The sequence below is a fragment of the Hypomesus nipponensis genome, chromosome 20 (genome assembly GCF_054491055.1).
Source record: "Hypomesus nipponensis isolate SF chromosome 20, ASM5449105v1, whole genome shotgun sequence".
Classification (NCBI taxonomy): domain Eukaryota; kingdom Metazoa; phylum Chordata; class Actinopteri; order Osmeriformes; family Osmeridae; genus Hypomesus; species Hypomesus nipponensis.
Window position 1 is genome coordinate 10154924 of NC_140380.1, and position 25873 is coordinate 10180796.

General features: G+C 47.9%; 1 protein-coding gene across 1 annotated transcript; it reads left to right on the forward strand.

Annotated features, from left to right (window-relative positions):
* Positions 1–25440, forward strand: LOC146246371 (RNA-binding protein Nova-1-like). The gene is made up of 4 exons (XM_084684254.1): positions 1–398; positions 7932–8075; positions 15888–16054; positions 16935–25440. The coding sequence occupies exons 1-4, from the start codon at positions 236–238 to the stop codon at positions 17955–17957; spliced, it is 1497 nt and encodes a 498-aa protein (XP_084540380.1). The 5' UTR covers positions 1–235; the 3' UTR covers positions 17958–25440.
* Positions 25441–25873: the final 433 nt, after the last annotated feature.

The following is a 25873-nucleotide window of genomic DNA, read 5'->3' on the forward strand; positions in this document are numbered from 1 at the left end:
TAGCTTTCTGTGACGCTCCGTAAGGCACCAGTCGAGTCGTGAACAAGACAAGCCGAATGCACTGTTTCGAGTCATCTTTGTGCCGGTGAAGAGAGAAGGTAAAGACGTTTCAAGGCAAAAAAATAAGAAGAAAAACTTGACAATTTCGAGAGAACTCGTAGTCGCTGTGATGTGGTGAAAAGCGCGCCGTGGAATAACGCATATTTAATAGGCGACTAACTGGTCAGGTCTGAAAATGATGATGGCCGGTGGAGCAGTTGAACAAAACGATGTATTCTCGATTCCTCACCATCACAGTCAACAGCCACACATGGATACGGATCTCCCCGACTCTCGAAAACGGCCACTGGAAACTCCAGCCGAAGAGGCCTGTTGTACCAAGCGCACCAACGTTGGAGGTAAGAGAAATCTCAATCAATCCGCTTGTCCATCGGTGTCTTATCAGGACTGTCTCATGCGCATTAGTCAAACAGTGCCTCATGTCACAGGGCCTTGTTGATGATGTGAATATACATAAACTTGTCATCAGCCTATAAACATTTCCAAACATTTCCCAGCAATATTTTCTTTCTTGAAAAGATCTCTTAACGGCCGTATTGAATGGATCATGTCGTTTGGGGAGAATAATCAGTGTGTTCGACAAGCTATCGCGTTCAAAATGTCAGAATCATCCTTTACTCAGAACCAACAGAATGATCTAGGACTATACTGGTCTGACTCTGCACATCTCTACATAGGCCTACTTGACCTACATTACAAGTTACAACACTGTAAACGAAAACAAATAGCACTTTCCTCCGAGTCAAGACACTGTCAGTTCAACAATGTCAGTTCCGAACCCAGTAACCCTGCACGTGCACATCTGGACATCCTGCATGCATGTTCTGCATGGAGAGGAAAACACGGATGTCGCCGTCAAGCTACGCACATCGATGGTGTAGCAATTACAATTCTGATAATAGTTAGGCCATATATATATATATATACTGCCAAGGAAAACGATAAATTGTTGATCCCTTGGTCATAAACCAACTCCTTATTCTTTTTAGTAAGTAAGAAAAGTTTATTTGTATAGCACTTCTCACAGATAAAAATCACCAAGTGCTTCACAGCAAAATGCAATATAGAACTCGGCATTAAGATACAAGAAAATGGTAAATAGAAAACATAACAAACAACCATAAAAAAACCTAGACCAACTAAAAGCCTTGAATAGCAGTCTTCAATTGGGTTTTAAAAGATTCGACAGAAGTCACACAACATAGAAAGGATTTTTAATGGGTTTTCACCACAAATTTGGTCATTCTTGGCATCATAAGGGTGTACTATAACATGCAATGTTGCAGCTGTTTAAGAGCCTGAATAATATAATATAATAACACAAAAATGGCCTTGTGGGCATCATTACTTTCCTAGAATACGCTCTAAAATACAATATTGCTGATAGTACCATAAATAATGCGGTAGAATGACACTTAAGGAAAGGCTTATGTCTCCAGCTTGAATCCTGTTCAATTCCGCAAGGGGTTGTTTGTGAAAAGGTGTTCTGTTGTTACAAGGAGTTACACTCCCTTTCTTTGATTGTAGACATCTGAATTCTCATAACTGTGACAGCATGGGCTTGTTTGTGTGTTTTGTGTTGTGGTTGGACGAATTACCGCTGTCATTATCCATGAGGAGATGTTGAGAAAGACAACGACATCTCCATAACATCAACTGTCTCTTCAACCCAAACTCCCTGCCTTAACCTACACCCAAACGCAAACAATGTCATTTGGATTTCCTGTGTAAACGGCACTGCAAAACAGTGACAGCAACACACACACACACACGTATTTGCCTGACGCCCAGATGCTACACCACACACACACACACACACACGCTTGTCTTCTTCAAGCACTAATGTTCCTCAGCATGTTTCATTAGTAAGATGCACCATAGAGGATGCTGTCGCTAATGACTCAGTCCTGTAGCTGTGGGACAGCATGAGGGTCTGGGGTACGGACGCCCCCTCGTTCTCTGAGCCCTTCATCACTGGCCCTGGTTTGGACTCTTAACTCTTCATCACTGGCCCTGGTTTGGACTCTTAACCCTTCATCACTGGCCCTGGTTTGGACTCTTAACTCTTCATCACTGGCCCTGGTTTGGACTCTTAACCCTTCATCACTGGCCCTGGTTTGGACTCTTAACCCTTCATCACTGGCCCTGGTTTGGACTCTTAACCCTTCATCACTGGCCCTGGTTTGGACTCTTAACTCTTCATCACTGGCCCTGGTTTGGACTCTTAACCCTTCATCACTGGCCCTGGTTTGGACTCTTAACCCTTCATCGCTGGCCCTGGTTTGGTCTCGGAGCCCTGCGCTCCTCAGTAGAAACATCTAATAGGCAAACACCGAGTAGCAAAACATGAGTCGGTTTATGTCACATTCGCACCATTGATGAGGTGCGAGACTTGTGTTTGCGTGACAGGGGTGAGATTGTCGGTGTGATGTCACACAGAGTAGCGGAATGTTCACCCTATAGAGTTGACGGAATGCCGGAACATTCTTACTACAATAAACTGAGGAAGCAAGATTTCTTCCATTAAGCTGGGTTTAATACCATCACCCACCTAATTTTATTAGCCGTATCCTTTCGATGTGCAGCACTCGATATCCGTAAAAGTATCTTATGTGGTGATGGAGGAAAATGATTTGATGATCTTCGACAACGGGTTGGAACGCACACCTCCTGACCGCGTCTGATATCGATCACATCGTCCGTCCTGATCAATAACATGACGGTCTGTTACCATAACAAAGAGGAGAGAGAAAGAGAGGCCGTTCTCGCACACGGGCTCGTTCACATCACGTCTGAGAATCACCCGCACATCACAGTCAGTCGAAACAAATGCACCCGGCTCTTCTCTGAATCCGATGTACACCTTCTCTGCTGAACACAAACGTATATTTTGCTTGTTGCTTCATGCAAAACTATGTGTAATTAGCCCATGTCCCGTGGTCTGTTACTGGCTAGCGTGCTGGATCTAAACCCATGTATCAGAAGGATTAGCTGTGATATGCTAATGTTACTAATGGAAACCTTGGCACAGGAATGTGAGCTGGTGGGGGTTTTGGTGAGAAGGACACAGGTGCCCTTGCAGAGCTATGTGACGTGTGTGGACTGTGAATGAACCAGGTGGCTGGGTAAGAGACATAGACAGAGATAGAGAAGAGAGAGAGAGAGAGGGTGGGGGGGAGAGAGATGAAGAGAGATAGAAAAAGAGAGAGAGGCCAACAGGGAAACAATGCCTATGTTCACCAGTGAGTCTAGGCAAGACAATGAATGTGATTGGTTTATGGCTGCAATTTACTGCAACACATTCCCCCAGATACGGATGTGCGCACCTGTAAATACTGCTGTTTGTGCTGAGCTTCAAAGACTGGAAATCCCTCTAGATAATGAAAGCACCTATTAAAATCAGGACATGGGATGCTAGATGCTCCTTGGAAATTACTATTGACTGAAGCCAAACCCCACTCGTCTAAATACACACCAGCACGCACTGACACACACACACACACACGTGCGCGCTCACACAAGCATGCGCACGTAAGATAGCGCTCTCTATAGAAGATTTACAGGCGTAGTGATTGGCTTCCTCGCCCCCCCCCTCCACCATTCTGCGGCACTGCCATTTGCAGTGGTTGATGAGCCCCTCAACCCCACCACCCCCGCTCCTCCAACCGCCCTCCCCCACACCCCTCTCCAACATGGCGGTGCGAGGGGAGGGGTGTGGGGGGCGGAGTTGAAGAGAGAAGGTAAGAGGGCAGGGTGGGGGGGGGGGGGGGAGCAGCGTATAGCAGGCTCCACGAGCCCTCCTCCTCCACCTCGTTCATCATCCACTCGCGGCGTCCACACACACACACACACCTCTGCAGCCGCCACTCAAGGTCACCCTGCACGCTCAGAACACACACACAACCCCCTCGTTCCGTCCCCGTCCTTTTACGCTTAAAAAAAAAAAACACAAAAAAGATGCGTGAATCGGTCCCGCTATTCTTTATAGAGCTGCGTCAAAAGAGGTGGTGTGGGAGAGGGAAAAATTCAATTTTTGGGGGAGATGGGGGAGGGAGGCGGAGGTTGGGGGGGCGGGCAGTAAGGACAGGCATTGGGGTGTGGGGGCATGACGCGGTGGGGGGCGGAGGTTGCTGATTGGCCGGGCGAGGTGTCAGTCAGCTACGCCACTGCAGACAGACGGCCACTCGATGAATATGGATGAGAGCAGTGAGAAGGGTGATGCGGCAGCAGGGAAGACCCCCCCCTTCAAACCGGTGCGGGCTCGAACAATGCGTGGCGTCTTTCTCTGAAAACACTGAGCGTACGCATTAGCATTTTCTCAGACAATTGAGGCTCGGGCCAGCTGCAGAGATGGCTTGGATGCTGTGGTGAATGCTGCTCTCTCCCTCGCACTGAGGTATCTAGACCTCGGCGAAATCGGTTGGTTGGTCGCATTCCTCAACGCCACCATTGCACCTATGCCTAGCGTAACGTTAAGGTACCCTTTTGAGATTGCGCCCTGGCGTTGATGGAGATCTGACTGAGGATTCGAACCAGCAGATCTCAGAATGGGTAAGATCCTTTAAAAAAAAAAAAAACTCTCCCTCTCTCTTTTGTATTTATTTTTTTCGGTGTGTGTCTGACTTGTTGAATACGTCGTCGTGTGTGCAACTCTTTTTGTGGGGCATTTCGTACGCCGTGAATCTCATGGGCTCATTAATGCCAATTTTGTTCCGCCGTCCTCGCCCCTGTCAGTAGCAGGTTGGTGTATTGAAATGCAGAGTGGGTATTCTGAGGGCTACTGAGGAGGAGAAGGAGGAGGAGGAGGGGGGGGGGGGGATGGTCACAAGGCATTTCCTCCTAACCCACCCCCCTTGAGTGACTCCACTAAACAGGTTTGTCTCTGTAAGTGTCAGTGTAAGATTGGGGTGGCGGTGGTGGTGGTGGTGGTGGTGGTGGTGGTAGTGGGGGGGAGGGTTGAACTTACACCCCCCCCTTCCGAGTGTCTTGGCTCCCCCAATGTGCTCGCTGTTTTCCCCTGTTCCCTGGCGGATTGCAGCAACAGATTGTCATGTTTACTCTACCACATGACGCCATTAAAACCTGTTACTGTGATTTCAGACACTAGGAGGGAATTAATTATTGACTAATGACAGCGGAACTGTGCTCCGAGGCCAGAGGAGGGGAATCTCAGAGGCTTGCTCTCCTGCTGAGCTTCCTCTGGATTGGAGAAATGTAGGGTAGAGAGGGAGGTTTACGTCCACCGGCAAACTGGTGCTCCGAGACTCCACAGTTTCTTTTGTTCAGACGGGGGCTGTGTTTCGACTCTCTGACTGTGGAGAAAAGAGTCCCATTGAACACAATGTCTGAGCCGTAACCACGGTCCTTACTTTTCCACCAAGGTCACTTACTGCCATTCGCGTCTTGAATAGGGGAGGGGAAGGGACCTCGGTTTGAGTAAGGGTCTGACGGCATTAGAATAGGTGTTAGCTGGGTTATGGAGGCCAAATTCCTCTTTGGGAGTCATTGTTATAATTTAGTATTGTTTACAACAATCACATTGACTGTGTTCTCCTGTTGACGTAACATTTCAGTCGAAGATGACAAACGTTCGCGTGTCACAATGACACATCGAGCGGAATGCGTCTTCCAACCGCCACCGTCCTCTGGACTGGCGGGACCGCGAGACGTCGGGAACGACCCGAAATCTGAGGAACGGTTACCTCACCGTAGTAACATGTCGTACCCGCCACACCGTCTTATTTAAGCCCCGACAGTGAATATCCGAGTGTGACATGACAGGCATACTAATGGAGCCCTGAGCAGAACTGACGTGTCGACTGCCTGTGAAATCCCTCGATGTCACAGTGCCCGTGTTCGTTATGATGTGGATCTAATGAGCACATTACAGGGGGTCAGTCAGTCAGGCTAAGACGCAGTCAGGGAGGTGGAAGTGTTGTGGACCTTCATCTATCCTTCCTGTCGCCTTGAGACGAGACCCCATACATCTGTGTACCCCTCCAGCCCCTCTGCAGGGGAGCGAGCGTGAGCGTGCCACACACCCACAGACCCTGTGGCGTTTGTTTGCACCCAATTTGAAGAAACAAAATGAGGTCTTTTGTTTCTTTCTATTTTGGTCGGGGCTGCTGGCTGCCATAGTATGCGTTTCGGTTACGGGTTTTGATCCAGTCCTGACACGAGCACGTCCCTCGGTGTTGGAGCTTAAACAGAGTGACGTCACCCTCTCTGCCAGTGAGCCTGCTGGAGCGATCTCGGAGTGACATCATTCTATAGGAACACGGATGTAGAAGGAATGTGTAAGGTCGACAGAGGGGGGAAGAAAAAAAACGAATAAAAAACCAACCCTCACTGCAGACTCTTAGCCAACCCTGCACAGCCTGAACCGATATTACGAAACGTTACGTGTTTAGTTTTTTTAACCCCCTTATCTGATCATGAATGTTCGTTGTCTGTGTTGATTAGTGATGCCTTAAGTGGCTCACTCAGGGAGGCACTCTTCATAATTAGGACCGGGTCCAAACCCACAGCGGGTTGATTGGTTCTGTCTGGATTAGCCATGTCACTCTGTAGGACCTTGTTAGGACACTGCTCTCCTCAGAGGCGATGAAGCCTTGATTAGCCCCTACGCATCGAGGGGGAGCTGTCTGTTGAGAGCAGTGACTGGCCTTCTAGGTCTTTTGCCGATCGTCTGAGGACGCGGCGCTGTCAGTCACGCACGGGCGAGAGGCTCTGCGAAGCCAGCGATGCCCCGAATCTGAAATAGAGGAGACGGTTTCTGTCTTGGCAGACGCCACGTCGAAAACAAATCTGAGGGATTTGAGTCGCATATGCTCTCGTCGATCCCCCTCTGGCACCCAGGATCCCCCCATGTTAGGTTTAATAGACTGCAACCATATGACTGTTTTTACGTGTTGTCCGTACATAGGCGCCTGCGAGCGACTTTGCTTCTTCCGTCACGCTGTCGGCCCACGGCGCTCCTGTGGCGCAGGTGTCTGTGGGGTTTCAGGATCGATCGTGAAGGCAGCACCTGGCTCACTTCAAAAACCTTCACTGTGATGTTCCGTCAGAGGGTTCCGAAAGAGATACAGTTAAAATTAGATCTCTGCGAACGAGAAAGGAGGCCAGCATTTTTCCCTCCGCAGGAAATCTGGGACGGAACGCAAAACGTGTCACCGATCTCTAATGAAAATGTGGGACCCCTTTAACTCAAGAATCACACACACACAAACGTAAAAGCCCTCTCTAGACTATCCTCCGGAACTGGAGGGACGTAACAGGAAAGCATGTAGCTTCTAATCCGAGTGAAGGCTTGTACATGTTCCTGGATGTTCCCTATATTTCATGAATCCTTCAACGACGTTGAAGGAACGTGTTGCAGCGAGTGCAGACGTGTTAGCCTGTTACACTGCAGACAAGGGTCCATTCATGACAGAAAAATCCCTCACAAAAACTCGAAAGGCCGCTTGTTTAACGTTGCCCTGTGCCCTCGAGGGGCCGACCCGTAGCACAAATCAAACGCAACTCAGTCAAACGCATGAGAGTACCGGATATTTGCAACCGACCCAGATTTACATTTACATGTAGTCATTTAGCAGACGCTCTTATCCAGAGCGACTTACAGTAAGTACAGGGACATTCTCCCTGAGGCAAGTAGGGTGAAGTGCCTTGCCCAAGGACACAACGTCAATTTTGCACGGGCGGGAATCGAACCGGCAACCTTCTGATTACTAGCTTGATTCCCTAACCGCTCAGCTACCTGACTCCCTAGATTTGTTTTACTGTGTCTGCTGGGGGTGTAAATGACATGTGGGGGCTTCTTTACAAGCTCTGACCCCTTCTCTCTCCTTCTGTGTGTCTCTCTCTCTCCCCAGAGGAGGGCGAGTACTTTCTGAAGGTGCTGATCCCTAGCTATGCGGCCGGCTCTATAATTGGCAAGGGCGGCCAGACCATTGTACAGCTGCAGAAAGAAACAGGCGCCACCATCAAGCTGTCCAAATCCAAAGACTTCTACCCAGGTAAGAACGCCCGGGCGAAGCTGTGTGTCGTGTTGAGGCTCACACTGATAAGACGGGCAGGAGGTCACGACGCCGTGAGGGCAGGACGCTGTGTGGACGTCAGACAACAACGTTATCGAGTGTGTGTGTGTGTGTGTGTGTCGTGCGAGTGAGTGGAACAGACCCCATCTTTTCCTGCAGTTGGATTGCCCCAACTTAAGAGCCAAACCGGTTCTGTCTTGATGGCTTCACCCAGAGCCGGGGAGCTTAGCAGGCTGTGTGAAGATTCCATATCTCGTATCGACTCCAGAAGCTCCACTCAGACCTACCAGTTCTTCCTCTTCCTGTTTGGCTGAACTCTAGGCATGGAGCCCATCCAATTTATGTGTCTGTGTTCCCCCAGAAGAACAATCATTCTTCATTCTGGTACAATGCAAGAACTGCATTTAATCAATTTCCTCCTTTAGCTGTCTGGCTGCCATTTTACCTCAAGATGGAGAGTGCAGTTTCTGGGGGGGGGGGGGGGGGGCAGAAGGGGGAGGGGGAAAAAAAGGAGGGAGGGAAGGTGGGAGGTAGGGAGGGAGGGAGGGAGGGAGGGAGGGAGGGAGGGAGGGAGGGAGGGAGGGAGGGAGGGAGGGAGGGAGGGAGGGAGGGAGGGAGGGAGGGGGGGGGGGGGGGGGAGGTGGGGAGGGGGGGAGGGAGGGAGGGAGGTAGGGAGGGAGGGGGGGCATGTGTCTAATGGCCCTGATCACGCTAAACATGGTTATAACATAGATGGTGTGTGTGTGGGGGGTCGCTCATGTTCGCAAGTGACCCCTTCCTGATGGAGGTCACGGCCCTCTGGAGGCCTCCCTCCCCCTTCTCCCCCCCCCCGGATGAGGAAGCATTTCGTCCCCCGATAACAGCGAGTCAAAGAAATGACACTGTTTTGTCCTTCATGCCTCGGAGGAGCCTGGTCCCATCTGAAGGAGAACAGGTGTGCCGCAGCCCTCCCTTGATTGGGTCCAGATGTCGGCTGTGATAACCGACAGAACCAAACGATCCCGCTTTGTTAAGCAACTCAGCTCCACCATCAGTTTATCATCGTCAAGAGGCAAATGACCAGAGCCAGCCCTAAGAACACGACACACTCTCAGAGGTTACTCACAGGGACTGGGACTGGGACAGATACTATTAACAGGCTTTTAATATACGCTTTGAGTTAATTCTTCCGCCTCGAGCAATGAATTAAACTGACGATTATAGAGAGGAAGGTGGCTCTCTTGGACTCAATTTAGCCTCTGAATACCATCCTAGATTCTGACAAGGAAGGAAGGTGTGTCCCCTAATGTTAGATGAAACGTGCCGATCCGGGAATTTTGAAGTGAGGCTTCCTTAGTTGCTGCTGAAACAGCTCAGACGTGGGCCAGACGTTTTAAAACAAGAATGAAGCATGATGAATGATTCTCAGACTGGGCCTTGGCCCACAGAACTCTGGCAACAAACAGGACTAAAAGAAGCAGATCTTTCTTCCTCCCCTCCTCCCAAGCTACATGCACAGAATCTCTGCTAGGATTCTTCTTGATTCAGAATCTGCGGAGCTAGAGAACCAGTGAGAACTTGTCTTCAGGGGGGGCGACAGTTGGGGACAGTTGGGGACAGTTGAGCCTCTCTGTGCTGCAATGTCCTTCTTCCTTCTCTGTGCTCGGGTCATTGATGTGTTGATAGGCCACCACCTGCTCTGCCCCTCCCCCTTTCATTACACTGATGACTGACTGATAGAGTTCAGGGAGAGGGTGCTCCTGGCAGGGATCTGATTGGACGGTGTTAAAGTATGCGCCCCCCCCTCCCCTCATCTTCCCTGAAAGTAAAATGAAACTACAACAGGGCACTATGAGGTAGAACTACATTTTCGGGGAGGTCAGCAGAACCGCAGCTCCTATGAACACTGGGGACCCAGACATCAGTCCTTCTCTGCAGCTGCACACTGAACCCCGCACCTGTTATCCCCGGTGAGAAATGGAACAGAGAAAACCAAACGTTGATAGTTATTTTTAATCCGTGACACGGTGTTGATGGATTTTAATTCAACGCATCGTATAATTTCTCCTCAGACCTCTCTGAGAATAACAGGGTGTTCGTCAGCCTGAGTGGATGAGAGACTGGAGTGTTGGGGAGAGACTGGAGTGTTGGGGAGAGACTGGAGTGTTGGGGAGAGACTGGAGTGTTGGGGGAGAGACTGGAGTGTTGGGGGGAGAGACTGGAGTGTTGGGGGAGAGACTGGAGTGTTGGGGGGAGACTGGAGTGTTGGGGGAGAGACTGGAGTGTTGAGGAGAGACTGGAGTGTTGGGGGAGAGACTGGAGTGTTGAGGAGAGACTGGAGTGTTGGGGGGAGACTGGAGTGTTGGGGAGAGACTGGAGTGTTGGGGGGAGAGACTGGAGTGTTGGGGGAGAGACTGGAGTGTTGGGGGGAGACTGGAGTGTTGGGGAGAGACTGGAGTGTTGGGGGGAGACTGGAGTGTTGGGGGGAGACTGGAGTGTTGGGGAGAGAGACTGGAGTGTTGGGGGGAGAGACTGGAGTGTTGGGGGGAGACTGGAGTGTTGGGGAGAGACTGGAGTGTTGGGGGAGAGACTGGAGTGTTGGGGGGAGAGACTGGAGTGTTGGGGAGAGACTGGAGTGTTGGGGAGAGAGACTGGAGTGTTGGGGGAGAGACTGGAGTGTTGGGGAGAGACTGGAGTGTTGGGGGGAGAGACTGGAGTGTTGGGGAGAGACTGGAGTGTTGAGGAGAGACTGGAGTGTTGGGGGGAGAGACTGGAGTGTTGGGGGAGAGACTGGAGTGTTGGGGGGAGAGACTGGAGTGTTGGGGGGAGAGACTGGAGTGTTGGGGGGAGACTGGAGTGTTGGGGAGAGACTGGAGTGTTGGGGGAGAGACTGGAGTGTTGGGGGGAGAGACTGGAGTGTTGGGGGGAGACTGGAGTGTTGGGGGAGAGACTGGAGTGTTGGGGGGAGAGACTGGAGTGTTGGGGAGAGACTGGAGTGTTGGGGAGAGACTGGAGTGTTGAGGAGAGACTGGAGTGTTGGGGGGAGAGACTGGAGTGTTGGGGGAGAGACTGGAGTGTTGGGGGGAGAAACTGGAGTGTTGGGGGGAGAGACTGGAGTGTTGGGGGGAGACTGGAGTGTTGGGGAGAGACTGGAGTGTTGGGGGAGAGACTGGAGTGTTGGGGGGAGAGACTGGAGTGTTGGGGGGAGAGACTGGAGTGTTGGGGGAGAGACTGGAGTGTTGGGGGGAGAGACTGGAGTGTTGGGGGGAGACTGGAGTGTTGGGGAGAGACTGGAGTGTTGGGGGGAGAAACTGGAGTGTTGGGGGGAGAGACTGGAGTGTTGGGGGGAGAAACTGGAGTGTTGGGGGGAGAGACTGGAGTGTTGGGGGGAGACTGGAGTGTTGGGGAGAGACTGGAGTGTTGGGGGGAGAGACTGGAGTGTTGGGGGAGAGACTGGAGTGTTGGGGGGAGAGACTGGAGTGTTGGGGGGAGACTGGAGTGTTGGGGAGAGACTGGAGTGTTGGGGGGAGAGACTGGAGTGTTGGGGGGAGACTGGAGTGTTGGGGAGAGACTGGAGTGTTGGGGGGAGAGACTGGAGTGTTGGGGGGAGACTGGAGTGTTGGGGGAGAGACTGGAGTGTTGGGGGGAGAGACTGGAGTGTTGGGGGAGAGACTGGAGTGTTGGGGGGAGAGACTGGAGTGTTGGGGAGAGACTGGAGTGTTGGGGGGAGAGACTGGAGTGTTGGGGGGAGAGACTGGAGTGTTGGGGAGAGACTGGAGTGTTGGGGAGAGACTGGAGTGTTGGGGGGAGAGACTGGAGTGTTGGGGAGAGACTGGAGTGTTGGGGGGAGAGACTGGAGTGTTGGGGGAGAGACTGGAGTGTTGGGGGGAGACTGGAGTGTTGGGGAGAGACTGGAGTGTTTGGGGGAGAGACTGGAGTGTTGGGGGAGAGACTGGAGTGTTGGGGGAGAGACTGGAGTGTTGGGGAGAGACTGGAGTGTTGGGGGGAGACTGGAGTGTTGGGGAGAGACTGGAGTGTTGGGGGAGAGACTGGAGTGTTGGGGAGAGACTGGAGTGTTGGGGGGAGACTGGAGTGTTGGGGAGAGACTGGAGTGTTGGGGGGACAAGGCGTGGCTCTTTGTGCTCCAGCACGTTCGTTTGTTCCTCTTCTGGCTCTCCCTCCTCACCTCTCTTATCGGAGACTTGTGGCAACATGTCATGCTAATTCCGTGCACATGCAGTTCATCCCTCCACACACACACACACACACACACATTCCCCCCCACCCCCCCCCACAGACCCCCCCCCCCTCCATTCAGCTTCGGTGAGCTCTGCTTGGAAGATTCCACCCACCTCCAGTCTTCCCATCCATCAGGGTAAGACAGGCCCAGTGTGAATGGGAAGAAGGCCTTCATGGGATCTCTACGCCTCACACTGAGGGGGGGTAGAGATGGATGAGCGCTGATAGGGAAGAGTGTGGATGAGGCACGGTCGTGTGTGAGTGGACCAGGACAGAGGGGGGGGAGGGGGAGGGTGGGGGCACAGAAATAGCCCATTTGAATCTCTCTGGACGTGACCCTGGCCCAGCTGCACTCAGGCTGCTTCCAAACACACCAAGTTTCTTTCTGTCTCTCTATCTCCCTCACCCTCTCTTCCTCTATCTCCCTCACCCTCTCTTCCTCTCTCTCCCTCACCCTTTCTCCCTCACCCTCTCTCTCTCTCTTTCGCTTATTCTCTGTCTCTCACACTCTCCTTCTCGCTCTCTCTTGTTCTCTCTCTTGTTCTCTCCCTCTTTCTCTTTATCTGTTGTTCACCCTCTCCCTACCTCTCTCTCTCTCTCTCTCTCCCTCCTTCTCTCACACCCTCCCTCTCTCTCTCTCTCTCTCTCTCTCCTTCTCTCTCTCCCTCCTTCTCTCTCTCCCCCCTCCCCCTCCCTGTGCTACTCTGACAGTGCTAGTTCCTGATAGTAAATGCTGAGTGAGACGACATAGGGTCAGGCCGACCCTCCAGAGTGTTGTTTTCCTGTTTGCTTAGTAACACTCAGGCCCCAACCCACTTTCTGTTACATGAGAGGATCTGGAGCAACACCCCCCCCCCCCCTCGTACGCACTCATGCATTCATACTGTACGTGCACACACACACAGTCAACTGCCTCCCCCTAAACTAAGCTGATACACACATGTACACACACACACTCCCAGCTCAACAAACTCCAGGAAGCACCAAGCTCCTCCTCTTCCAGCAGAGAGCCAAGCCAGCATATAAATGTTCTTGACTGTTCTGAGCGGACAGATAAAATAGTAATGATGTCATCCAAGTATGAGGCCCGATGTTTCCGATTATCTGGAAAGCACAACGTGTGACCTCACCCTGCAAAACGACACCGTTCAATTTCGGGGGAGAGACAGAGAGAACTGGGGGGCCTCCGTCGAAGGAAGGTCACGTCAAGCCAAGCAACGTCAATGAAGCGCTTTGATGAGGACGGTTTTTAGTAGTCGAAGAAGCAGATAGTGTGGCCGTTAGCACTTTACGGCCCAGCGCAGTTACAGAAGTGCAGGCTAAGGCTTTGGAAAGGAGCCATAGGACCCCAGAACTACCACTTCTCTTCCTTCTCCACGGGGAGAGAGAGACTAGTGTGCCAAAACCCCACCTCTAAGATTAAAGACACTGTTATGCTATGTTTTATTAAGCTCACATATCAGATCCCACAGCATAATAATGCAGTCTAGTACTCCTGGAGATCTGGAGGGAAGTTCACCCCGCCCAAATCATCTCTACGGAACCTCTTTTTTATTGCGGTCTGTGCCTCGATGCATCGCAACGCTTCAAAGTGCTTAGTGTTTGCTACAAAACGGGTTATTTTGGCAACGGGACAGAAACTCGTCATGCTCTCTTCAGTGTATAAACTAGTGTGTGTTTATATTTACATTAAGTCATTTAACAGACGCTCTTATCCAGATTTAATCCACATTTAGATTGTATACATCCAGCAGATGCTTTTATCGAAAGAAATGTACGAATGTAGCACTTTCAAAGCAAATAGATCATGGATCAGAAGTGCATAGTTCTAACAGTATTTCGGTGTCAGTCTGGATGTTGGGTTTCACTGCATGTAGAAGAACTTGCTTCTCCAATAGAGTTAGCAATGCTTGTGTTTAGGCTGTGCGAGTATGTACGCTGGTATATTGAGTTGCATTTGCACATAGCACAGCTGACAGCACCCGGTCAAAATGTCACCCAGTACGCTTGAATATCCAGCCTTGGAAATGTCCAGTATCGAAGGGTCACAGATTTGGAAGCGAACGAGAAACTCAATCCCTTTTCTGATAATGCTCTCCTTGGAGCCCATCCAGTAGAAGGGCCCGAGTGTTTTGATAACTCTGATGGACGTTTCCTGAACGTGGACAGGTGCTCATAGGACAGATGTGTGTCACCCAATCCGGTAAGAGGAGATGGAATGACATTATAAAGGCTTGGAACATGATTGGGTCCGGGCAGGACCCGAGTGATGTTGCCCAGAACCAGAAGAAGAGGTTTGGCCAGCTGGTCTTTCTGTTAGAAGAGAACTCCCCAGAGTTGGGGTACGACGACTGACTCTGCCAACGGAAAATGATCCATGTGCCACTTTGTTAGATAGAATTTTGGTTCCATTGGGTTGAGGGATTGAATGGGATTGTTGCTCACTGTGATATTGTTTGTTATTTTGACTTTTGAGCGCTTGTTCCCGGCTTGACATGGAATGTGAAATACGTCAGTGGGATTGAGTGTGTGTGTGTGTGTGTGTGTGTGTGAGAGAGAGGGAGAGAGCAAGCCAAGGGGAGTAAGGATAAAGAGGAGAGAGAGAAAGAGAGAGAGAGAGAGAGAGAGAGAGAGAGAGAGAGAGAGCGTCAAAGAGAAGCCTGCAGGCTGTAGAATGGGCGCGCTGTTGCATCACCTGTTTCCACGGCGCGACTCCTTAACCATGGCAACGGAATTCCGGTAGGGCCAACAAGGGTGGCGGTGGACTATTGGGGGGCATAAAGGCAGCCTTGAAGAGAGAAAGAGGCTCTTTGGAGGTCTATGGCAGGGGAGGGGGAGGGAGACCGGGGTGGTGGAGACAAGCTGAGCGCGGCCAATCCCAGAATTCCAGAGCTGTGAAAGAGTTACATCATTAAAGTGGAATCTTTTGTCCGCTAGCGGTTTGTCACTGAAGTAGCTTTTTCTTCTCCTCCACAGAGCTATTGTTGATGGGGGGGTGGGGGCTAAAAATAAAGACATTTTGTCATCAAACCTGATAAATCTTTACATTTTTTCACCCTTAGCAGGTGTTAAATGAAACCTTGCACGACTAACTATACAATTACATTTACTTTTCATTATGTAATTGTTTTATTACACTTTCTATGTTGCGTTTCAGGATCATGACAAATTGAGAAAGATGTCATTAGCAGGGGTGTAACCATACACTCAGCTCAGGATTCAACATGTATCACCATATTTTGAACAACATTTTAAATTAAACTGAAAATCAGATTTATTTCCAAAACATGAAACATTTTCAATAATTTTCTTTGTTGTACATACAACTTAGTAAACTCAGTTCAAGCGATTTCTGTGAATGCAGCGAATGCACACATGACACAGGTGCAGAGTAGGTCGCATGCTGGTAGCTCAACCAATAGCATCAAACAGACGTCGTATTGTAAAAATATTGCCATAACTTTACGATAAATATCGTACAAATTTTGTATTGCGATATATATTGTTCCACGATATATTGTTCCACCCCTTGTCATTAGTTGTAATTCTGTCTCTCCACCCCCTCCTGTATAGGAACCACAGAGCGGGTGTGTCTGATACAGGGTACAGTCGAAGCTCTCAATGGCGTCCACAACTTCATCGCAGAGAAAGTCCGCGAGATGCCTCAGAGCGCCCAGAAGACTGAACCGGTCAGCATCATGCAACCACAGACCACCGTCAACCCCGACCGCGTCAAACAGGTGAGGCGGCCCGGTCAACTCCTCCACCCTCCCACCACACCGACACACCCTTCATCTCACGACTTTGTACGAAGGGCACATCTCAGGCTGGTATGGCCAGCGGTGGTGGGTGGAGTCGTTGAACCACGGTCACGCCACCACCTGCACGCCTTGTCCAACAGAGGCTGGTCTTTCTGCAGGTCTGACCCACTGCCTGGGTCCTGGCAGGGTTACTAAAGTGTGAGGGCAGGGGGTTATTTTTTACCCCGCTGCCCTCCACAGTCAGACAACGCTGGGCAGCAGCTGCACTTTAAACCCCCGGATTAACAAACCGCTGAGTTCAGAGTAAAGAGTGTGGCTAGGGAAGTCAGATGAGTCAGTGAGAGATCTCTCTCTCTCCCTGTCTCCCTCCCTCTCTCTCTCTTTTTCCCTCTCCCAGTCTCTCTTCCTCCCTCCCTCTCACTCTCTATATCTCTCTCTCTCTCTCTCTTGCTCTGTGTCATTCACTCTCCCCCCCCTCTCTCGCTTTCTCTCTCTCCCTCTCTCTGTCTCTCCCTCTCTCTTTCTTGCTCACTCTTTCCCTCTCTCTCTTTCTCTCTCTCTGTCTCTCTCCCTGTCTCCCTCCCTCTCTCTCTCTCTCTCTCTTGCTCTGTGTCATTCACTCTCTCTCTCCCCCCTCTCTCTATTGCTCTGTGTCATTCACTCTCTCTCCCCCCCCCCCTCTCTCTCTCTCTCTCTCTCTATTGCTCTGTGTCATTCACTCTCTCTCCTCCCCCCCCCTCTCTCTCTCTCTCTATTGCTCTGTGTCATTCACTCTCTCTCCTCCCCCCCCCCCTCTCTCTCTCTCTCTTGCTCTGTGTCATTCACTCTCTCTCCTCCTCCCCCCTCTCTCTCTCCCCAGGCCAAGCTGATCGTTCCCAACAGCACGGCGGGCCTGATCATCGGTAAGGGCGGGGCCACGGTGAAGGCGGTGATGGAGCAGAGCGGCGCCTGGGTGCAGCTGTCCCAGAAGCCCGAGGGCATCAACCTGCAGGAGCGCGTGGTCACCATCAGCGGGGAACCCGAGCAGAACCGCAAGGCGGTGGAGATCATCGTGCAGAAGATCCAGGAGGACCCACAGAGCAGCAGCTGCCTCAACATCTCCTACTCCAACATCTCGGGCCCCGTGGCCAACTCCAACCCCACCGGCTCCCCGTACGCCAACTCTGCCGAGGTGATGCCCAACGCGGCCGCCGCGGCCGCCGCCACGGCCTCCAGCCTCCTGGGCCAGGCCGGCCTCGCGGGGATGGGCGCCTTCCCCGCCGCCATGTCCGGCTTCTCCGGCAACGACCTGCTGGCCATCACGTCCGCCCTCAACACGCTGGCCAGCTACGGCTACAACACCAACACACTGGGGCTCGGCCTCAATCCGGCCGCCGCCTCCGGGGTCCTGGCCGCCGTGGCGGCTAGCGCCAACCCCGCCGCCGCCGCCGCCGCTAACCTCCTGGCCTCCTACGCCAGCGACGCGTCCGGCGGCGGCGGGCACCCCGCGGCCGGGCTGGGAGGGTTCTCCCTGGGCTCGCTGGCCGCCGCCACGGGGGCTTCCAACGGCTACCTGAACGCCTCCTCTCCCCTGATGGCGTCGTCCCTGCTGGCCACCGAGAAGCTGGCGGATGGGGCCAAGGACGTGGTGGAGATCGCCGTGCCGGAGAATCTGGTGGGGGCCATCTTGGGGAAGGGCGGGAAGACACTGGTTGAGTACCAGGAGCTCACGGGCGCACGCATCCAGATCTCCAAAAAGGGAGAGTTCATCCCCGGCACACGGAACCGTAAAGTTACCATAACGGGGTCGCCCGCGGCGACGCAAGCAGCCCAGTATCTCATCAGCCAGCGAATCACGTATGAGCAGGGTGTGCGTGCCACCAACCCACAGAAGGTGGGGTAAAAAAAAAAAAATCTACGACAGAAGAGGAAAGAAAAGAGAGGGATGGAGACAGAGAAAGAGAAGGGAATCAAGAGGGTCACGGAGTTCAAAATAAGAAGAAAAAAAAAAAAAGAAGAGGAAATGTCCAAATATCCGTTCAATATTTCAGTATTAAAAAGAGAGGATCTCAAAGAAGAGGGCCTGGATGAGAAATATCAAGATAAGTGTGTGTGATAATGTGAATGTGTTTTTAGGGACTGAAGTCCTGGTGTTTTTTAAAAAGTTGTGTCGAGTCCTTTTTGATGACGGGTGATCAGAGTAAAGCTGAACTGGTCCACTGCCACGCTGCAGATCTAGGGAGGGTGACGCCACGCGATTTCACCCTCTTTCAAAACCTCTCTGCTGGGTCTGCTCATCGGTTTCCTTCGTTTTCAGTTTCTCTTCTTTTCCTTTGTCGGTTGTCTTCTTCGCTTCGCGGATGTCGGCTACCGCCAGAGTCGAGAGCGTCGGGTTCCAGAAGAACTGGTGCTCGTGCCTTTTTCCTTTAGCGCTCACCTCGCTCGCTGTACACGATGCAGAAGCCATTGTTTACATGGGAGAGGTTCAATAATGAGCACCTGAGGCCAGTTTAGGCCTTGGTTGGAGCAATCTAGATGTTGATTTCTTAGCAGAAATTCTATAGTTTGACGTAACGTCTAAAGAATTGCTCATATCGCGATTGAGGAAAAATAATAATTTGGTTATTGTTTTTATTTATTGATATGGTCTCATTTAAACACCAGTAGATTATTTAAACCTGTGAATTCAGGTTGATCTGAATGTAAACACAGTATTATTGTTCTTTTTGTATTTACCAGGATCAAACACTGAGTTGCAGTGAAAGAAATGTATCATTCAAACCCAGTCAGAACTGCACAGTTAGCTACTGTATGCGAGTATAGTTCAGGGGTCGAATATAACAAGAGAGTTTAGAGGAGACACAGGAATGTACACATTAACATGCACACGACATCAAGCATAACTTCTCACAGACAACCCCTCCCACACACACACACACACACACACACACACCACAGACATGTTTAGCATACACACACAAACAACACCCAAAACTTCTAGTCGTTGGACACCCCCCATTTCGGTGCTAAGGATAACAGCTACAAAAGATAGCTCTGTATCTCTTGTATCATTCAACAGATAAATTAAGATTGCTTTGGAGACTGTTCCTCACTCCCTCCTTGATTGTAAAAACACATTAAGTGATAGTCCTGTCAGTAGAGGTTTTTACGAGATCTAGCTCAGCCTTAGGGCTTGACATGTTGACAACGACATGCAGGTTGGTCTCGTTTATTTGCAGTAACACCGTTCTCTCGTTTGCCGTGGCACAGGGCTTTTCCAGCCTTTGTAGACACCTAAAAAGTCACTGATCCAAACCAGTGTCTCATCATTTCCTCAATGAATGGACCCCGTTTTTTCAGTTTGTCAGTTGATATTAAGCCTCAAGGCATACAGAGCGACGTGCTAAATCCCAACAGACCATGTGTCAAAAACCGAGAGGCAAGACAGCATTTTACCCAGCTTGAGGTGGCCTACCTTTTTTCCATTGAAGCAACATCTTACCGCGAGAGTTCCCAAGGGAACGAGGCTCCACAAAGTAGATACGTTAATAAAAGCTGTGTGAACCCATATCTGTGATAAAGAACATGATTGTGGTTTCACATTCAAGGTTCTTGCAGATAGTCAACAGGCACTCATAAAAAAGAGTTGGTTTGAGTCAGATTTCTAGTTCGGAGATTCAGGCTCTTTTTTATTTCTGTGAAACACAACAGTTTTCTGTGAAACATTCGTCTCAATTAGAGTCCTATTTTAAATGGAAACGACCTATTTCTACACTTGGGTCAGTCCAGCCTTCCTTTCTTCAACGGCAAACAAGCTTGATAACTCCAGTGGAAGAAGGCAGCATAAACTATAGGCTACCACATGTATTGTCATCACATAAGGATGAGTGTTTGGCAAACGGCAATGAGGGTGATTGCGTAGAACAGTCTCCCGTAGTACTTGCGGAGATTACCCTAGCTAATTTGCGTGCTGCTATTCATGGTTTTCATCCCGAAAACACTGGGTCTCTCAAGACCGCACTGTGAGACGTGATGGAGAAGCACCTTAATGTGCGGCTGTCCCTAGAGCCAAGTGTCAATATTGTACAGTACACTATTTTACATATCTTGACAAGAAATGGGCATGTGAAGCCGGCACACATGCGTAGCATGTTTTAGAGCAAACCGGTCGAGAGAGCAGGTGTATCTCCACACAAAAGCATTCATACTGGAGATGTCTTGTGATGATTTATTTTTTGTTTATTATAGGCCTACTAACGATGCGCATCATTGAGATACTATAGCCTACTAGAACTATTGGAAGTCTGTTCTGCTTGTCCGTAAGCAGCCGGACACATTTTTAACCCGGTTTTATTCCTATCACGTTCCCTGCTCTGTCGAATCCTATTCTGATTCATGTTTGCGTTTTGAAAGCATTTAGACACGAGTCTTCAACCAGAGCTTTATAATCAGATTTCGAAATATAGGGCTGTGAAGGTTGCCAGCGCATATTGAAAAGTCATTAATGTAGTCAAGCCACGTTTGCTACAGAATTGACTTTTACCTCTCTTATCGAGTTGACTTGTTTAAACTCTGCATGGCATTGCACCAGCAAACACATTTCCCTGACTACTCTTTGTACACCGCCTGTTCACATTATTTCTGAAAATAAACACAGTTTATATAGCCTAGATAAACAAAACAAAGATTTGGTCTCACGGAAGCATAACTTCACCTGTTGGGGGTAAACCAACCACTTAAAGCCCCAACATTTGCCCTGATTTAAGATACAAGCACAAGTCAAGTTGAATTTATCGATGCAAACAGATCCCTCTAGGGGTGTCTGTTACGTTCTTTGTGCCAACTCCTCTTTCTCTCCGTCCATTCTGCCCTTAAAACTTTCTCCAAAAGTTTGATCTTCTTCATAAGTCGTATTTTCAGCTCTCTTGGAATCGTCCTCCTCTCCTCGTTGCCCTGCCCCCCACTGCTCTGATATCCCCTCCTTTTGTCTAGTCTGCTCATGGGTGACGATGTCTTGGGTTGCAGGATGTGCCGAAGTGATTGATGGGAGTTATGCACTATAGGTCATAAGGGTATGCAAATGTTTTCACAGCCTGTTGAGTTCACGAGGCTATACCGCACAGATAGCACTACATAGCTCCAAACTGACACCCACCAGACGCAACCAGCAACATTAGTTCAAAATACGGTATCAAATTCCCCCTATAAGAATAACAAGCAGAATTTAGAAAAAAGGCTTCAGTTGTGAAGTCTGGCTTTTAAGTGGGAGGTAGTTTTTTTTTTTCCTTCTAGAAAACGAAATTAGAGGGTGAATCTTGGATGAATGAGCCTGTTGGTGGAACAAACTGAGCTTATCTGTCCGGTTGGGTTCTGAACAAAATAGAGCAAGATAGGAGAAGTGAGAGAGAAGGTGGAAACTCGTTTGTGACCTCAAGCTGAAACAATTACATCCTTTATGCATATCCTCTTATCTGAAAAATGACTAGAATTCATAACTGTGGAATATGTCATGTTACATGATCTATATGTACTTTATTGTAGCTATTCTAGTTTGTAGTCCAAATGCAGTCCAGCGTTGTTGATACAGTGTGAACTATGTTATATTTGTGTGGATGACGAGAGTGCCAACTAAGCCCAATTAAGATTAGCTTTGCGATTTGTTTGTGCATCACGATGACTCATCATCGACAAGGTGGCGTCCATATTTCTGTTATTGACGATTTCGTTTGACAGTAAGAAAATGTAAAGAATATTGGAAGCAATATAGTTGCATGTTGTCCTGTTTTGTGTTTTTGTTATGTCTGTATATGAACCTTTGAAATTACTAAGATTTTGAATGAATAGGTTTACATGTACTTTTTGTAAGTTATGAAAATGCTGCTATTTGATAAGTAAAATATACAAAATATTTTAGTTGAAAAGATGTCTGGTTTGTTGATTAGAAACATGCTCTCAAAGTCAGGAGCATTAAGCGAGGTGTATAGAATACTATACAGTACTGATAAGATAGTAAAAGTAATAATAGACTTCATAGTACAACCTGTGCCAAAATAGACTCTTCTGCAGCTTCTGAAATTGTAGATGTGCGATCAAATGTTAGATATCCATAACTTGTTTAGAAGTGCTGATCAAGTGCCAATTGAACAATGTCTTTTAAGTCAGATAAGATAATCAAATACAATACTTAAGAAAACAAAGGACAAAGAACTCTTTTGTGCATTGTTCTACCTGATAGCTACATAGAGTAAGAGATTGAAGATTGTGATTTTTATGGATCCTAACTGTTTTCCACTCCATGCCCTTGTGTGTTCGTTTGACCTGTGGCTTAAGCACTGATGTGTTATCACTGTCTCTCTATAGGCCAGCATGGACTAAAGCATAACATGTTATAAGCATTCATAACATAGCCATTAACGATCAAAAAAATGTGTTTCGTGGAGTTAGATGTTATCTTTTTGCACGTCTTCTATTGCATGGTATCAAAGTGAATTATGGAGGAAAAAAAAATAAAAACAAAATAGCGAGATGTATCTCGCAACATTCAAAGACATAGCGTTGCATGCAGTCAGTCGTAGAGCATTTAAGTTTACTCACCTCATGTTTAAAAAGTTTTTTCTTGTTAAGGGTTGGGAAGGAGTCCATTATTGTCATGTTGGCCCTAAGATTTCACATCACAGATCAAATGTTCATCGACAGATTCCATAACTCTTAACACGCTCACAGACAAAATAGTCGTTTTTTGAGATACAGTGAGGAACATTTACGAAATGTGAAAACGCGCATACGTGAAAATGTTATTCAATGCATTGGCTCTTTGTGTTTCACTTCATTGAGTACCAGGTATGGATTTTTCTTTTTTTTTAAGATCAAGATTTGAACCTCACAAGACCTATAAGGAATATTTTTTAAAGATTTTTTATACCACAACTTGAAAGCCCAGATCTAATCTATGAATGTACTCCCATTTATTCATTTTTTTTCTGTTGAATGTTAATCAATCTTTTAAGATGAATTCAGGGCTGGAATGTCAACTACATGTAGAGTTAACATTTTTTTTTATAACAAAATTCAGCTTTAGTCAGGTAGGCCAAACACGGCCATTCTCATGACCCCAGATGTTTCAGTAACCTCCAATTTCGCTGTCAACATTATCCTGTTTGTGTGGTGTTGCATAAATGCACTTTACTGATCAATGGGTCATAACGTTTTACAAACACCATCTCCTAATGTTAGAAATTGAACAAAGCAAACCATGTTTACTTCTTAGACGTTTTCTTTTGTTATTCTTTGCTGTTATTTTATTTTGTTTCCTTCTTTCCCCTCTTTCTCCCAAAGTCTTTGGCTCTTTTGTGAATGATGGCAAAGATTTGTGTGTGAGATCTGACTGTATAAGGATCACCTGTTCCCCCACTCCTAAGCCCCGCCTTCACATTCCCATAGGCAGAGGTTTGTGTCAATCACTTTGATTGAGTTCCTCTGGAATGCATACAGCTGCAAGAGACACAGAGGGAGACCAGATTAAAACTTTATTTTATTTTAGACTTATTTTTACATAGAGGCTGTTCAGATGAGAGTCCTGCCTAAAGCAAACAGGAGAAACTAGGATTCAACACAGCTAAAAACACACAATATATATGACATGACACTTAAGTCATGTTCCATGCTGTCACCACCAAGTACCCACAACCGTAATGTTTTTAATTTAATTAATGAACAACTTTAGGCTTGGAAACACTGTTCGTGTCACATAGTGTATCTCTGCTGTCAGAGAGCCTATGGTTTCTAACATTAGAGAGTCCAGCTCCCAAGGTCCTGTTGATTTCACTCCTCAGAATTAAGGCAAATACAGCACCAGCAACGATTTGGAGAACTTGTGTCACACACCCCTCCACCAACCAATCAGACCAGCCTGTTCATAAAACCCTGTAGAGTTGGCAAAAACTGCATTGCATGTTTGTTTGTTTTTACTTCTGTTGCATCATTTATTACTAACCCTCATAAATGTTCTTAATACCCCCACAACTGCTTTGCTACTGAGTGCCAAACTAAAACATTAACGAAACATGTTTTATTTCTCCAAATGCAATCTGGACATTAATTAGACCCCAAAGGTTGGGGTCAGGACTGGTGTTAAACTGTGCTAACTGGCTAAGAGTACTTGCCCCATCAATTACCTCTTCTACTCAACTCTGCATCTTTTTCAGCCTACATAAAATCACTTTGTGTGCCGTTGTGTTAGGCACCTGTCATTCTATTCACCCTTGGAATGGATAAAGATGATATTTTTCCTCTGAATAGTGAGGGAACAATACAAGATTTCTTCTTTTTTTCCATCAACTAGCCATGAGGCCATTTGTTGTCTTACCTCGTGACCTTCACGTGAACCTTGTCCACCCTCAAGAACTCATGTCCGTGTTTGGCTGTCTCGCGTCACAATTGTTTTGCGCCAAACGTTGCTGAGACTTCCAACTGTATCAATTTAATTTTATGTTATGTTCTTCCACGTCAACTGGACTATCTCGCAGGGTCGGAAAGCTAACAAAAATGTAGACTAAAATAAGCATGAGAAAACCTTGCCCACGTCTGTGAATATTGTTTTTGACGTTTTTTGTTTTTAGTATTATTATTTTTTGTTAACCTCTGTTTTTCATCTCAACAAAAATGGACTGACAGCATATGTAATAGGTTAACCTATACTGATTTTATTGATTAGAAACATTTGTCCATAACCTCTTGTATTGCCTCTAGTGTCAAACTTGGGGAACGCCAAATAAAAGTTTACAGTCTGCGACTTACCCTTAAGGGTTTTCTACCTTGTAACGTAATCATTTGGAAACCTGTCGGAGCAGAATTCTCCCAATCAAATAAGGTAGCAGACAGTTGTCTCATCGTCCTTCAGTGACAAGTGCCAAATGAAATCCTTGCTGCGCCAAAAGGCAACCAGCCTACAAACGGAAGCACTGTTAGAACACTAGAATATTTCCTGTCCAATGTCCTCCCTAAATACTCAAATGTTTGATATCTAACCTCATATTCCACTATTGTTATGCTGCCAGTCCCTTTGCTGTTATCCTCAGTAAAACATCACAAACACTTTTTTAACGATACACTGTTGATGAATGACAACAGCAAACTATGGAGCGGGAATGAAAGGATTTAAAAGTGTCGTTTTTGTTCAATGTTTTTTTTATGATTATTATCAGTTTATCTGAACATCATTCATGAATAGATTTAAGAGTAATGAGTATTTAATGTAACTGTAGTATTGTGTTTGTAAAAAAAAAATCAGTGAGTTGTGTTTTATGACTCGTGGACTACCAGTAAAGTCAGCATTTCAGTGTTAATATATTGAATTGTTTTTTAAAGATTATTTTTGCGACGGCAACAGCAACAGAGTCATTATAAATGTTCATTTTAGCATCACTTGTCTGCTGTTCTTTTATTACCCACCATTTCGGGCTCTGTCTCATTTTAGACGTTTTGACAAGGCCCGTGTTCAACTGACAACAAAAGCTAATTTTTCTAAACAGAGAACTGGATTCTTGAACAATGGATAGCATAATACTCTCGTAATTACGTTATTTCAGTCTTGCTTACTATGTGTGAGATAAGAGTGCTGTCTATTCATTGTTAGAGTTTGAGTTGTATGGCGTTGTTGAACGTTATACAATAAGTGACATTCTGAAGCTCTAAAGAATCTTATCTCTAGATCTTATCTTATTTCTAGAATGATCACACAATCTTTTTCTCAATACTGACGTCCGTGATAGGTGCAGCGAACAACCATTCCTCCTACACCATTATACATTTTCATACTAT

What these genes read in the sequence shown, in the direction of transcription:
- LOC146246371 (XM_084684254.1), top strand. Translation starts at nt 236, where the DNA reads ATGATGATGGCCGGTGGAGCAGTTGAACAAAACGATGTATTCTCGATT. An exon ending in CAAGCGCACCAACGTTGGAG is followed by an intron (nt 399 to 7,931) that starts GTAAGAGAAATC and finishes CTCTCTCCCCAG; the next exon opens with AGGAGGGCGAGTACTTTCTG. An exon ending in ATCCAAAGACTTCTACCCAG is followed by an intron (nt 8,076 to 15,887) that starts GTAAGAACGCCC and finishes CCTCCTGTATAG; the next exon opens with GAACCACAGAGCGGGTGTGT.